Below are 12877 nucleotides of genomic sequence, written 5' to 3'. Positions count from 1 at the left end.
GTACAAAATCACAGTGTAAAATTGGTGAAATGCTTGCTTACTGTCACACTTAATATCTTACCTTCAATAAAGTTGTCTGTTAGGACAAAATCCCCTAATCTCATCAGGAGCAAAAAGGCAATTATCAATCAGAGGAAGGGACATAGGGTCAATCTCAACCTCCCAGGACACTCAGTCTTCTCAGACAAATCATGGAATAAGAGAGAGCTGCTTGGAATCTAGATCTACCTCTGCCACTAGTTAGCTGGATCACCCTAAGTGGTATACATAAGTCTGTTTTATGCCCCTAATTTCTTGTATTCCAGTTTCCTGGTCTATAAAATGTAGAAATAAGTAGATCTAAGTTTTTCCTAGATCTAATTCTGTCAATAAAGCCAAGAAGTCCTGTAACCATGACATCTTAATGTATCATTTAAATTACCATAAGTAATTACTATAAGTAATCCAAGTTTGTTACAGAAAATCTAGAAAAAGTATTTTTAAAAATGTAACAAGGATTTAAAAAAGAAGCCCCATAAAAGACAGAACAGTAGCAGTATAGACAAAGCTCAAAGAAAGAGAAAACAGAGTGCAGGCACTAAAGCAAGTCTAGACATGGGGACAAACGCTTTCCAAAGGCATCCATTTTTAGTTTGAGCTTATTTCTTTCCAGCTGTTTTTCAATGCAAAATAATTTTGATAATTCTGTGTATTATTTTATTGCCAGATTTAAATTTTTTCAGTCTGCTGCAATACATGTGCTTATACAACTTTGACCATTTAACTCAGAATAAATTTGTTAGAAATATAGTTAGCTAGAAATGTGGGATCATTTTAAAGGAGTTCTGATAGATTTTACAAATGGCTTTCCAGAAAATTCAGACCTGTTTACATGCCCAACAGCCATGTAGGGTTAGCTGCAGGTCATCCTTAATACACTCTACCCGAACACCCAGGGACAGAGCTCAATTCTCCATGAGATACCTACCTCTCCTGGAATGGTATCTTTTTGACATATAGAATATGCAAATTGCCAGCAAAACCAAAGTCACCAATGACAGAACAATTATCCAGGCAGTTCCACTTTGACTCTGTTCTAAATGAAACAAAAAGTCTATAAGCTGAAAGAAAAATTACCGAAGAACACTTTTACTATTTTAAAAACTAGTTATTTCTGCATTAATGAGCATAAATACAGCCCAGTCTCAATGTCTTTACTCTGGGAAACCTGCATAAGCTGGAATCTTAGCCAATTTGGGGCTCGGTCTGTAGAGGCTGGTGTGGGGGAGAAAAAGGCTGCAAACTTGAAAGTCAAGGAGTCTATTATGCATAGTGAGTTTCTATTGTTTTCTATTGTAAAGAGAGTTAACACTGTTACAAAGGAATAATTTTTACTACAGACTAACCTCAGCCTAGCATTCTCCTTGGAGGATGAAGGGAGAGCTGAGTGCACCCCTTGGCTTGGAGAAGACAGAGCCATAAATGTACAGGGATCAGTGCAGAGGAAATCAGTGAAACAGAGAAGTCGTCATCTTGAGCAAGAAGTGACAGGCAAACACCAGGAAAATGGTGCTTGATGCTCCTCAGAATCACTGGAGGAACCAAGGTTTTTCCAGCATCTTTGTTGGAACTGTAGTAATTAGTATTAAAGGAAGTAGGACCCCAGGAAGCAGAAACTTGGGAGACCTTGAGTCCTCAAGCCAGAACCTGCTAATCTTGTGATCTACATTCTGCATAGAGTAGGAGGCAAGCATTAGAGCACACAGGCCAATTCGAGGTGAAAAGGTGTTTATAGCCATTTTAAATGAAAAGCTCTGTATGACAGATGCCTATTTTTATGAACATACTCTTCACTAATAAAGAAATGTTCTGTAACCACTGAAACATTAATCTCTACATATATTTGTGCCATTCTGAAATTGTATACCCACGTAAAGAGTGAGCAATTCAAGTAAAAATGTTGACTTTTGAAGTGTTTTCATATGCATACTTTTCCTCCTGAAGAAAATCCTGCAAGGTATAGAATTTTCTTAATTTATTCATGACCCCCACTTCCCCCCACCGCAAAGAGATTTGCCCAACATCACATAAGTGATTCAACAGCAAAATTTAGCAAGAATTATTCAGTTCCATGCAACCTTTATCAAGTAGATCTAGACTCTAGGAATCCTAACTCCCCCGCCCCCAGGCTGGGCTTCCTTTTCAAATGTTGCAGCATCTCCTGGCAAAACAACAAGTAGAAAATTATGATTCAGAATAGAAAACCAAATTTCTTTGAAAGAGTAATGTCTAGGATATTAGTGTTTGCCCTCTTTTCTGCCCTGCTTGGGTAACTCCTGCTACACGCCTCCTTCCTGAGGGGAAGTGTGGGCAGACCCTCCTCCAGTCTCAACGGGCCAGGATTTACTTGGGGATGGGAGGTTCTAAAAAGCTGCTTTTGCCAGAGATGGAATGTCTTGATGCTTTGTGTTTTGTGTAAACTAAAAATTAAATCCCTGGTTAGAAAGATGGGTCATATGTGGTCTTTAGAGCATATCTTCCAGGGTTTTTTTCTACTCTCCAAAGTAAATCCAACATGAGGCAACATTTGAAAAGTGGAATGTAAGCTTATCTATGTTTTATATAAAACTAACATTCTCATTTGGGAGAAAAATAGAAGCTGCAAATGCACCCCAGTTTTCAGCACTCTCATAATGACAGCTCTACACAAAGGGAGTATCATCCCTCAGTGTCTAGAAGCTGCTATTTGAAGACCACCTGATCTAAAGACAACAAGGTGTTATCTCCAAATCTTACTACATAGAATCACTAAACCTCCAAATCTGTTATTTCTCCTAATTTTCACAACTAGAATGATAGAAACGTTTTTAAAACCTATGTTTCATTGACTCAAATATCTTTGTCCCATGATATTAAATTGATAGCTTAAGGGTAAAAGGATCAAACAGCCCACCTAGAAAGTTGACTCCATGGGTACACATGCCATGACTCTATAGAGAATGGACTAGAGATATTTTAAAGAGTTTTGGCAGTTAGCTATCACTAGAGGTAAAAAATGAGCTAAATCAGGTGTACACTTAGTGCTTCCGATGTCCTTTGGTGACTGTTTCCACGAAATTCATAGACCATGCTTCTCCAGCATCTTCCAGAGCCCCAATTCTAACTTCTCACTGTGCCTGAAGCCTCAACTCCCCAAACCCCAGGCCCAAAAGCACATGTTAGGCACAGCAGTAAGCAGGAATTCAAGATGCTTAGGCTACAGAGTCACCAAATCATGTAGGTTCCCTCTTTATTTCTGATGCCCTGAAATTATGAAAAAGAAATCTTATGAGAGTGATTTTTTTTTTTTCCAATGCAGGACTTTTGTGTATCTGAAAGAAAGAGGCTGTCTGTTGTCTTGACCAAAAGTATCCCTGTAGATGACATTTGCAGAAATACTAATAAAAATTATTCTTTAAATGCCAACCTATTTTCCCTGTTTGATATTCACAATCTCTATTGCTATAGCCAAAACCAATTATCCAACTCTACTTGTATCTTACCTACTACATGCAGCGTTTGGATGGTGAGTAAGCTATATTTGCTTGAAGAAATATTGCATTAAGTATTCCCCATTGTCTGAAAGACTAAGATCCTTCAAAGTCAAAGAAAAGTCACTCCGGTTTATTTGCTCTTTATTCCAGGAGATGCAGGGTTCATACATAGTTATATTTCATGAGGAGCTCTGAAAGTAAGCCAGGATGGAGGAGGTCTCTTTTTCTACTTTAGACCAACTGGCTATGAAATCATGATTCAGTCAAAAAAAAAAAAAAATACTGTTTGCAAGTTCACATGATAGTGAAACATTTTCACTTTGCATTTTATGAAGGTCATCTAAAAACAGGGTAGAAAAGGAAACATCAATGAAAATACAATTTTCGAATGAATTTTCTAAGCTACACTTAGAAATGCTTTGAGAAATATCTTTGGAAATGTGTTTCTTAAAATGGTGGTGTCACAGCTTCTTTCAACACTGCCCAATAATTAAGTTTAGACCTTCAAGGAGGCCTAACCCTGGGCCAGCTAGTGAGGTGACACTCCTGCTTTCTAACTCCTACAGCCTGACAGTGAGCACTCAAGAATGTTGCTACCAGGGATCCCTGGGTGGCGCAGCGGTTTGGCGCCTGCCTTTGGCCCAGGGCGCGATCCTGGAGACCCGGGATCGAATCCCACATCGGGCTCCCGGTGCATGGAGCCTGCTTCTCCCTCTGCCTGTGTCTCTGCCTCTCTCTCTCTCTCTCTGTGACTATCATAAATAAATTTAAAAAAAAAAAAAAAAAAAGGAATGTTGCTACCAGTTACTAGGCTTTTGAATTCAATGTTCTTTTTTTATTGACCTTTCAAATGCTGGTATTCCCCAGGACCCCCACTCCCCCCACCCCCTGCCCTGCTTCTTGTCATTCTACTTACTCTCTAGTAGTCTCTGTTACTTGTATGGGTCTCTACCTCTTAACCACTTTCTGCACAAAGTCTATTTTCCTGCACATTACTAATATATTTCCAACTGTACAGGTGAGCCTCCCTGGGCTGAGCTCCATTAGAGGGGGGACTCTGTTGGATTTTCTCGTCTGGCCCCTCCAGATCCAGCTCCATCTGGTTCTTCTTGTTCCGCAGTTATGGTAGCTGACCTCTGTGGATTACTGTGAATTCTTCTCCCTAAGCTCTAGACTCACTCACTTCGTACTCCACTTGCAAAAGAGTGATGCCAAAGCAAGCCACTCTAAGATGCAAGTCCAAGCCTCTCTGATGCCTCAAAAATCTTTCTTTGGCTCCATACCACCTGTGCAATTCTGATCAAGTGCCTTAACCGACATCAGGCCTTCCATATAGTTTTCGACTCCATCTCCAGGCTTATCTCTTATAACTTGAGCTTCACCCTCTACCACTTACACTTCTACAAATTCAGGCAATATTTACTCCTCTGTTCTGTTGTGTGTTTTTTTTAAACTGGAATGCCTATGGTTCACTGAAAATCCTACCATTCTTTTAAACTTCTGTGCTTTTGCAGCCTCCTTAGGCATATATCCTCTAACAACCCCATTTATAGCCAACCATAGTGAACAGAATTAATTGCTCCCTTTCTATGCTGCCTTCCTAGTTTAATTTTTAAATGTTTGTACTATATGCTGTGGATCCAGAAATGAGTAAGTGTCCACATTCTTAAGTTCATAGTCTGAGAGCAACAAACTTGGCATATAATACTCAACAAGACAACATAGCACTGAGCATAAGGAACCATGGATACTTCTGGATACTCAGTTCTGAATAAATATGAGAAAATACAATTTTCCATAGAAAAATTTACAATTTAACATGAACATTTCCAACACTTTCCCATGTTTCTATTGCTGCCTAGACAAGTGAACATTGGGCATCCAGGCCTTCGATGCTGAGATTATGTAAAGGTGGTGAATTACTCATAATTTAGGGTCTTCTTGGCAAGCACTTTGAGAATATGAAACTCAGGAAAAGAGGCCAAAAAGGATAGTTGACCTCCAATTTCTCCATATGATGGGGGTTTACTAAAACATTTTGCTTTGCTTCTAAAATATAAAACATTTTTCCTTGAAATTAGGTAAGAGATGTCAAATTAATTTTTCCTCCTAATCTTAAATGGTAGGATGTAAATGCAGAGATTGATCAAAACTTCAGTTCAAATAAATGTGAGGAAGCAGTGTTGAAAGCTGCTCATGCTATGATTGAGTTGTTGATAAAGCTTAATGGGCTAATACTATGTAAAGAGAATAAACAGAAGCAATAATAAGAACTAATTTTTGTTTAGTTGAAAGAATGGCAACCATCACAGATTGTGACCTAATAGGCAAGCTTTCTTCTCACATCCTTTGAAATACAATGCAGGTAGGAAATCCTATTTAGAAGATGAATCATAGAGAATAATATTCATGAATAGATCTGCTACTTCCCATTTCACATATGTTTTCCTTCAACTCAAACACCTAATAGGTAGGAATTACTTCCATCTTCCCAGTGAGGAGCTTGTGCTCAGAAATAAGAATGAGTGCTTAAGGGAACATAGTCAGTAAATATTAGACATGGGACTGCAATCTCGGTCTTCTTACTGATGCAGATGCATTTTCTTTCTTTTGTGTTCCATTATTTCCCTGTAAGTCAATCTTCATTTCCTCTCAACCTCTGACATAGCACATGCACACAGAAAGCCTGACGAAGTCTACCTCTCATTGTCTATCCTCCCCATCCATGTTTATTCCAGCAATGAGTTTTCAATGGTACATTCATAAGATAAATTTGATCCTGTAACTTTTTATCATATTATCAACATAAAAAAGACTTAAAGATTCAATTTCTCCCATATTGCTTTCAGAGATGGGTGTATTGTCCATTTTCCATGTGATAAGTGGATGAGGATAAACACCTAACATACCACACCTCAAGAAGCTGTGTTCCTCTTTTCATACTTCATCATAGGTGTGACGAAAGCTAGGAGGGAGAGAGGACATATGAGGGACTGTCATTAGCTTCTTTTAAGGCCATCTGTGCAGAACACTTATTATTTTAATATTCATGAAATGAAAAGCTAAGCTTTATGAGCAAAAGTTGGCATTTACTAAAGGAAAATCAAAACAAAAGCTCTATAGAAACTTAAGATATAGTGTGGTTACCTACAAGTTTAGGCTTACTTTCAAATGAGCAAGGAAGAATTACATCTTTACCAAGTCTTCCAAGGACTATTTGCTTTTCATCAGTACTAACAAGATTGGGGGGAGCTAAAAGGAATGTATCTAAAAAATCAAGAGCAGTTACGAAGAGAATTAGTGATGGGTGCTTATCAAGGGCTCTATCAGAATAACCTAGCAGAACTATCCTGGGTCAGCAGCCTAGTCACTTACAGACCACACTTATCAAGAACCCTTGGTAGTCTGATTACTAGGAACAACCCACAAAACTTGTGTTAGAATTTCTGCAACTGTATTTTATGGACACAACAGATCCCTGTTGATTTTTATTCCCTGAGCACATTCACTTCTAACATCTACTACAATAACAAATTAGTTTATCCAGCTAACTAGAGTCAGCAGGCCTACAATAATAAAACAAATTTGACTTGGTTTCATTAGGAAATATTTGGAATATGTAGAAGACAATACTGGATTCAGGAATCTGCTAGGAATATGCAGACATTAGCCTCAAGCAAGGGAACACATGAGGAGTCCAAAAAGGGGAGGTGGAGTGACTCATTTATTTTGCCTTTCGGACATCTCTCAAGATATCCTACAAGTCAACTGAAATATAGTTAAGGAATATTATTCTGGATATAAATCTAGAAGTCTAATAATCCTGAGATATAATATATATATATATATACACATATATATTTATAATTTATATATAGTTTTTTACTATTAACTTCAGAATTTTAAAGATTTTATTTATTCCTGAGACACACAGAGAGAAGCAGACATAGGCAGAGGGAGAAGCAGGCTCCCCACAGAGAACCCGATGTGGGACTCGATCCCCAGACAGGGATCATGCCCTGAGCCAAAGGCAGACGCTCAACTGCTGAGCCACCCAGGTATTGTCCCTTCAGAATTTTGAAAAGCAGATGGACTCATCACAATCAAGGTTTTTGCAAAGAAAATACACTTAACCATTTCATAATCCTTGAAGGTAGCCTCCAGTTTCTTTGGCCAATTCACAAAACATTTTAAATATTGTGTACCCAATCTATGGATTTTAGAATATTAGGAGTACAAAGGATCTTATCTTACAGATGACGGAGGAAACTAGACCACCCAAGATGGGAGAATTGAGTGCTCATGTGGCCTTGTCACAGTCTTTTTCCTCCGCCTCCTTCTCTGAGCCTCTTTCCACTCTGCTATGTCCCACTTCTCTCCCTCAGAGAGATTTAGTTTATTTCTGTACAAAGAACTAGAGGGATGGAGTATTATAGTGAGAGAAAGACACAGAAAAGTGGGGCCGGGGGTGGGGGGGGAGGAGTGGCTTTTGTCAATTTCCCTAATTGCTCTACTAAACACCTCTTATATTCCCCTGGATAATTAAAAAGGCTCATCACAGGACCAAGCAAAGTGGATAATGCCTCTGTTAAGTGTTAAGTACCAACCTTACACTTGGAAAAAAAAAAATCAATCACCAATCAATCAAACTTGCCTTTCTAGTGATTTTATATCTGGTAGCAGGTAACAGATTAGAAAAAGCCTTAGAGTAGACAGGAGAAAATACCATTTTTAATCTTCACGCAGGACCTCCAGTCTGTTTTCCTGTTTCTCATTAAGTGATCTTTTAGAAAAGTTCACAATACTATGGCTACAGAGGAAACTGCTACCTTGCCTTGTGTGCTCGTCTTATCTAGTGGTACAAACAACTAATATCCACTTAGAGATGGTACAAGAATGAGGACGATAGACAGCCCTGCCTGTACCTTCATGTCTTGTGGTGATCATACTAGTTATAATATCAAAGACAAGCAAAATGTGCATATTATAGATTTCAAATGCAAACAAAAGAAAACGAAAGAGTATCTGACTATAGGAGATCAGTTAAATAAACTCCACATCCACACAAATCATTCTGCAGCCATTAAAGATGATATTGTAATAGATGGTTTCAATGGCATGGAAAGAAGTTCTTAATGTTATAGGAGAAAACCCAGATTACAAGGTAACATGTAAGTAGCACAGTCCCTTTGTAAAAGCACACACATTTCTGTACATCAGAGACAGACATATCACTAAATATACACTTGGATGTTAACTCTGCAGAGCAGATTTCGCATCTAAGGCAGTGCCTACTATATAGTAGATACTGAAAAATGGCTATTGAATGAATAAAGATTTGGCATATGTTCAACAGCGGTTCTCTGGTTAACAGCTTTTTTTTTTTTTAAGCTTTCTACAATGGAATTTGGTTTTAGTATATTAAATATTAACAACAATGATGTTGACTACAATGTTATTTATAATCACACACAAAAACAAAACAAAATCTGGAAATATATTCTCATAATACAAATCATAAGGCAGTCATTAAAATCATGGTTTACAATGAGGAGTTCAAAAAACTAAAACACATAAAATATAGATGGCAAACTACAAACTATATGATATTGTATAATTCCAAATAAGTAAAATATAACTGATTTTCTCTGAAGATAAGAGTATAATTTTTACTTTAAAAAAAAATAGCTTGTTTAAAGAATAGCATAGAATTAGTTTTAAAAACCTCTAAAAGAAAATTTTAAAGAAATCATTTGAGATCCATACTAATAAAAAGTTGTGTTATAAATTTGTTGTAGGATATAAGATTTAAGAATAATTATTCTAAAAAAATACAATTAGAGTCCTTCATCACAGCAAAGTAAAACCTGATAGTGTAATTTAGAGTTTCATCTTTACCTTTTAAATACTAGAAAAAATAATTGTGCACACAGCCTTGGAAGAGGGCCTTTTTTAACAGGACTATACATTTTTTATTATAGATATGTCTACATAAAAATTGGAAAAGCAACAAGAACATATTAAAATAAGCAGGGAGTGCATTTGCAATATGACAAAGTTATCACTCCAATAGCTCAGAGCAATAGATAAGATGTCTGCAAAGCAAAAACTTGTAAAATAGTATCAGCTATGAAAATAAGACCTTTATATTTTTTCCTGTTGATATATTTGCATGTATAATGTATGAAAAGATGTATCACAATGATTATTTCTGAATAGTAAGATTACAAGTAATCATTAAGCTCATTTTCTGCTATGAACATATATAAATATGTAATAACACTGTTTGCCTTTATAGGCTACTGAAAAAACAAATAAGAATTAAGCATTTTCTTTCCAAGCAATAATTAACTCAGATCCACCTTGCTTAATGTAACTTTGGGGCATTCCATGTCTACCGTCTTACTATATATGTAGATTCACTTTCTCATTCTTCATGACTCCAATATTTGCTACCGTTTCTTGAAACTTCCAATGTTCTTTTTTCCCATCTGTTTCAGCTGAAGGTCTTACCTTCATTTATGACAATTAATTATGGACACTTCCCGCCACCCCCGATACAACCAACCTATTAACAGCTGTGTCTACTCTGTCTCCCCTTCTCCTCTTACATAAATCCAAACCCTTCATTTTTGGTCTGCATCCCATATTTTTTTTACATTCAAGACATCTGTCCCTGCAACTGTGTCCCCTCCTCTATTGTATCATCAGGTTCTCTCTCCACTAGATCAATCCCAAGAGTATAAATGCCCCCAATAAGTCCTATCTTAAGAACATGGAAAAAAGATCCACCATATTCTCCTCTGGTTCTTGGTTAGCTATCTGTCTATGTCTCAACTCTATTAGTTTCTTGAGAGAATTGTCTAAAGAGCCACCCCCACTTCCCCTTTACTATTTCCCTTCAATCCACTCTGGCCTCTGTGTGTGTGACATGTCATAAACACCTGTCAGTGTTTTTAAGAATTTCCGTGTTGCTAAAAACAGTAGATACAACTTTTCCTCATCTTATCCAATCTCATAGCCGCCTTGAACATGATTTGTTTCCTCTTTCATGGAAGATTCTTCTCTTGTTTCCAGCCCAACTCGTTTTCCTAGTTTTTCCTTCCTCATTGCTGTTCCCCCTCTGCTTGCTCAATTTATGTGGAAACAAGAAAAGTTCTCAAGTCTTATACTTTCTCTGGACTCTCTCCCTAGGTGAGTTCTTCTATTCCATGGCTCTGAATGTCATTCTTTATGTGAAGGATTCTGAAACTTCTCTATTTGAGTCAAGGTCATATATTCAATTGTTCATCTGCCCTGTTCATTTGGATGCCTTATAGGCATCACAGAATCAACATGAGCCCCTAACTTTTACCTCATTCCCTTTACCATTGCTCCCTGCCTCACTACAAACAAAACAACAAAATTACCCAGAATTACTCCCAGTCTTTTTGTTAATGGGTTAGATAAAGCTCCATTATTTGTGCACTCTCCAACTCTACCATTACTGTCTCTTCCAAAACCACTGTCATCTCGTACCTGGATATATAAAATAAATACCTGGCTTGTTACTGCTTACAGCCCACTATCAATGCAGCAGCCACGAGTCATATTTTTAAAATGTAGATCATTCTATGACATCCTTACTACTGAAATTCTTCCAGTGACTTCCCACCAAACTCATACCCAAATTTTTCACCCTATTCTACCAAGCCTTGCATACTCTGGCTCCTGGTCCTGCCTGTGCCTCAAGCCTCTTCCATAAAAGCCCACAACACATGTTCTAAAAAACTTGGGAACACAAATGCTCCAATTCAAGGGTCAGCATGAGCTGAAAATTAGGCCCTTAAGAACTATTTAATTCACGTCTTTTGAATAAAATGACAAATTACAGTAACCCATTTATCATCTAAGATAAAGTACTATGAATAAAAAAAAAACATACTCAACCCCTTCTACACAAATGCTTGATTTAGCTCTGTTGAAATAATTTCAGCATTCAGCTAAGTGAGGCAGTTAATGAGTATTTGGCCCTATTTTTATGCCCAAGTTTTATTTTTAGACATTTATTTTTTTCCCCAAAAGCAGCAGAAATCTTCCACCTTGAATTAAACCGAAGTTACCCAAGTTGCAATCAGCACCCTTACAAAAGGGTTCAAATGTTAGAAGCGTCTTGTGCTGGTACATTTTGGCTGGATTCCAGATGTGGGGGAGGACACGGCAAAATGAAACACCGCAATAAGAAATCCAGATGCTAGGACTAATCAGAAGAGAAAATCAAGGCCATTCTACACGCATAAAACAAAGCACACAGATACCACCTCTGTACCCATCTTGACAGCTACAGACCACAGTGACTACAGCCATCAGCACTAACTGTGACAATAGTGACACACTCGGTTTGTGTTCAGGCCACACTCGCAAGCCCGCCCATCAGTAACACTCAAGATTAGACCTGGCCTCATAACTGCTGGCCTAAGTATGACGGGAGCCACATCGCAAGTCAATTCTTTTTTGAAAAACAAGAATGTTTCATATCACTTGCCTCTTGCCAGTTCCATTTATGAATTCCTTCAGGAAAAGCAGCTTCCAGGGTGCTACATTCTCCTCTGCATTGTTTTTAAATTCAGTGACTTGCCATAGTGCTCCTGGCTCTGAGCCAATTCGTGAAAGTCAGAACAAAAGGAAACTCTTTGTAGCATCCTAGGGATTTCTCCTAAGCATCCACTTAGATTTTAATAGGATTGACTTTGTTTAGAAAAAAAAAAAAAAAAAAGAACAAAAGAACAATTTTAGGATTACCCTCTCTTTACTCAAAAAAATCTCCCCTGATTTTTTACAACAGAAGTCTAGCACTTAAGGATTTGTACATTGGGTTGAAACTTTGAGTCTCTCGGGGTACTGCATGTTTCAGGCTCTGTTTGGTTTTTTTGTCGTGTTATTGTCGTTGCAGGTGAAGGAGTAGGTCTTTGTAACTGGGTTAAGCTACACACTAATATATTTTGCAGGAGGTGTAGAGGTGCAGCTGCAGGCTAGTAAAAGGGAAGGAAAAGGGGGAATTGAAACAAGGAAGAAGGGAAGGTAGATACGAGGTGGTGGTTGCCTTGGCCATAGCTTTAGAACAGAAAAAAGGGCCACTTGCTCAGGCACAGGGACAATCTCTAGGCATCTTCTACAAAACCACATCTCAGAACAGTCCATCAGAGAAAAAGAACAAAGCGAATTCATTTATGGATTTTCTCTGGGAGGCTTTAACTCCCATGTTCCTTCTAGGTGTGCACCTGGCCCCTCAGCCACAGAGGAAGCCAGAGGTCATGCCTCACAGCATGGTATCCTGAGTCTGGAAATACAGAGCAGGGGAAGCCAGCACCTCTGTGAATTTCCCA

General features: G+C 38.0%; 1 protein-coding gene across 1 annotated transcript; it reads right to left on the bottom strand.

The window, feature by feature from the left end:
* Positions 1 to 3367: 3367 nt before the first annotated feature.
* On the bottom strand, positions 3368 to 11023 carry HHLA2 (HHLA2 member of B7 family). The gene is given in 6 exon segments (XM_025990559.2): positions 3368 to 3579; positions 3581 to 3852; positions 6199 to 6301; positions 6303 to 6436; positions 6439 to 6505; positions 11000 to 11023. Coding segments are annotated over 6 exon segments (699 nt in total). The 3' UTR covers positions 3368 to 3480.
* Positions 11024 to 12877: the final 1854 nt, after the last annotated feature.

This window comes from Vulpes vulpes, chromosome 1 (assembly GCF_048418805.1).
Source record: "Vulpes vulpes isolate BD-2025 chromosome 1, VulVul3, whole genome shotgun sequence".
NCBI classification, from domain to species: Eukaryota; Metazoa; Chordata; class Mammalia; order Carnivora; family Canidae; genus Vulpes; species Vulpes vulpes.
Note: the sequence above shows the minus strand (reverse complement) of the source record. Positions and strands in the feature narration are given on the sequence as shown.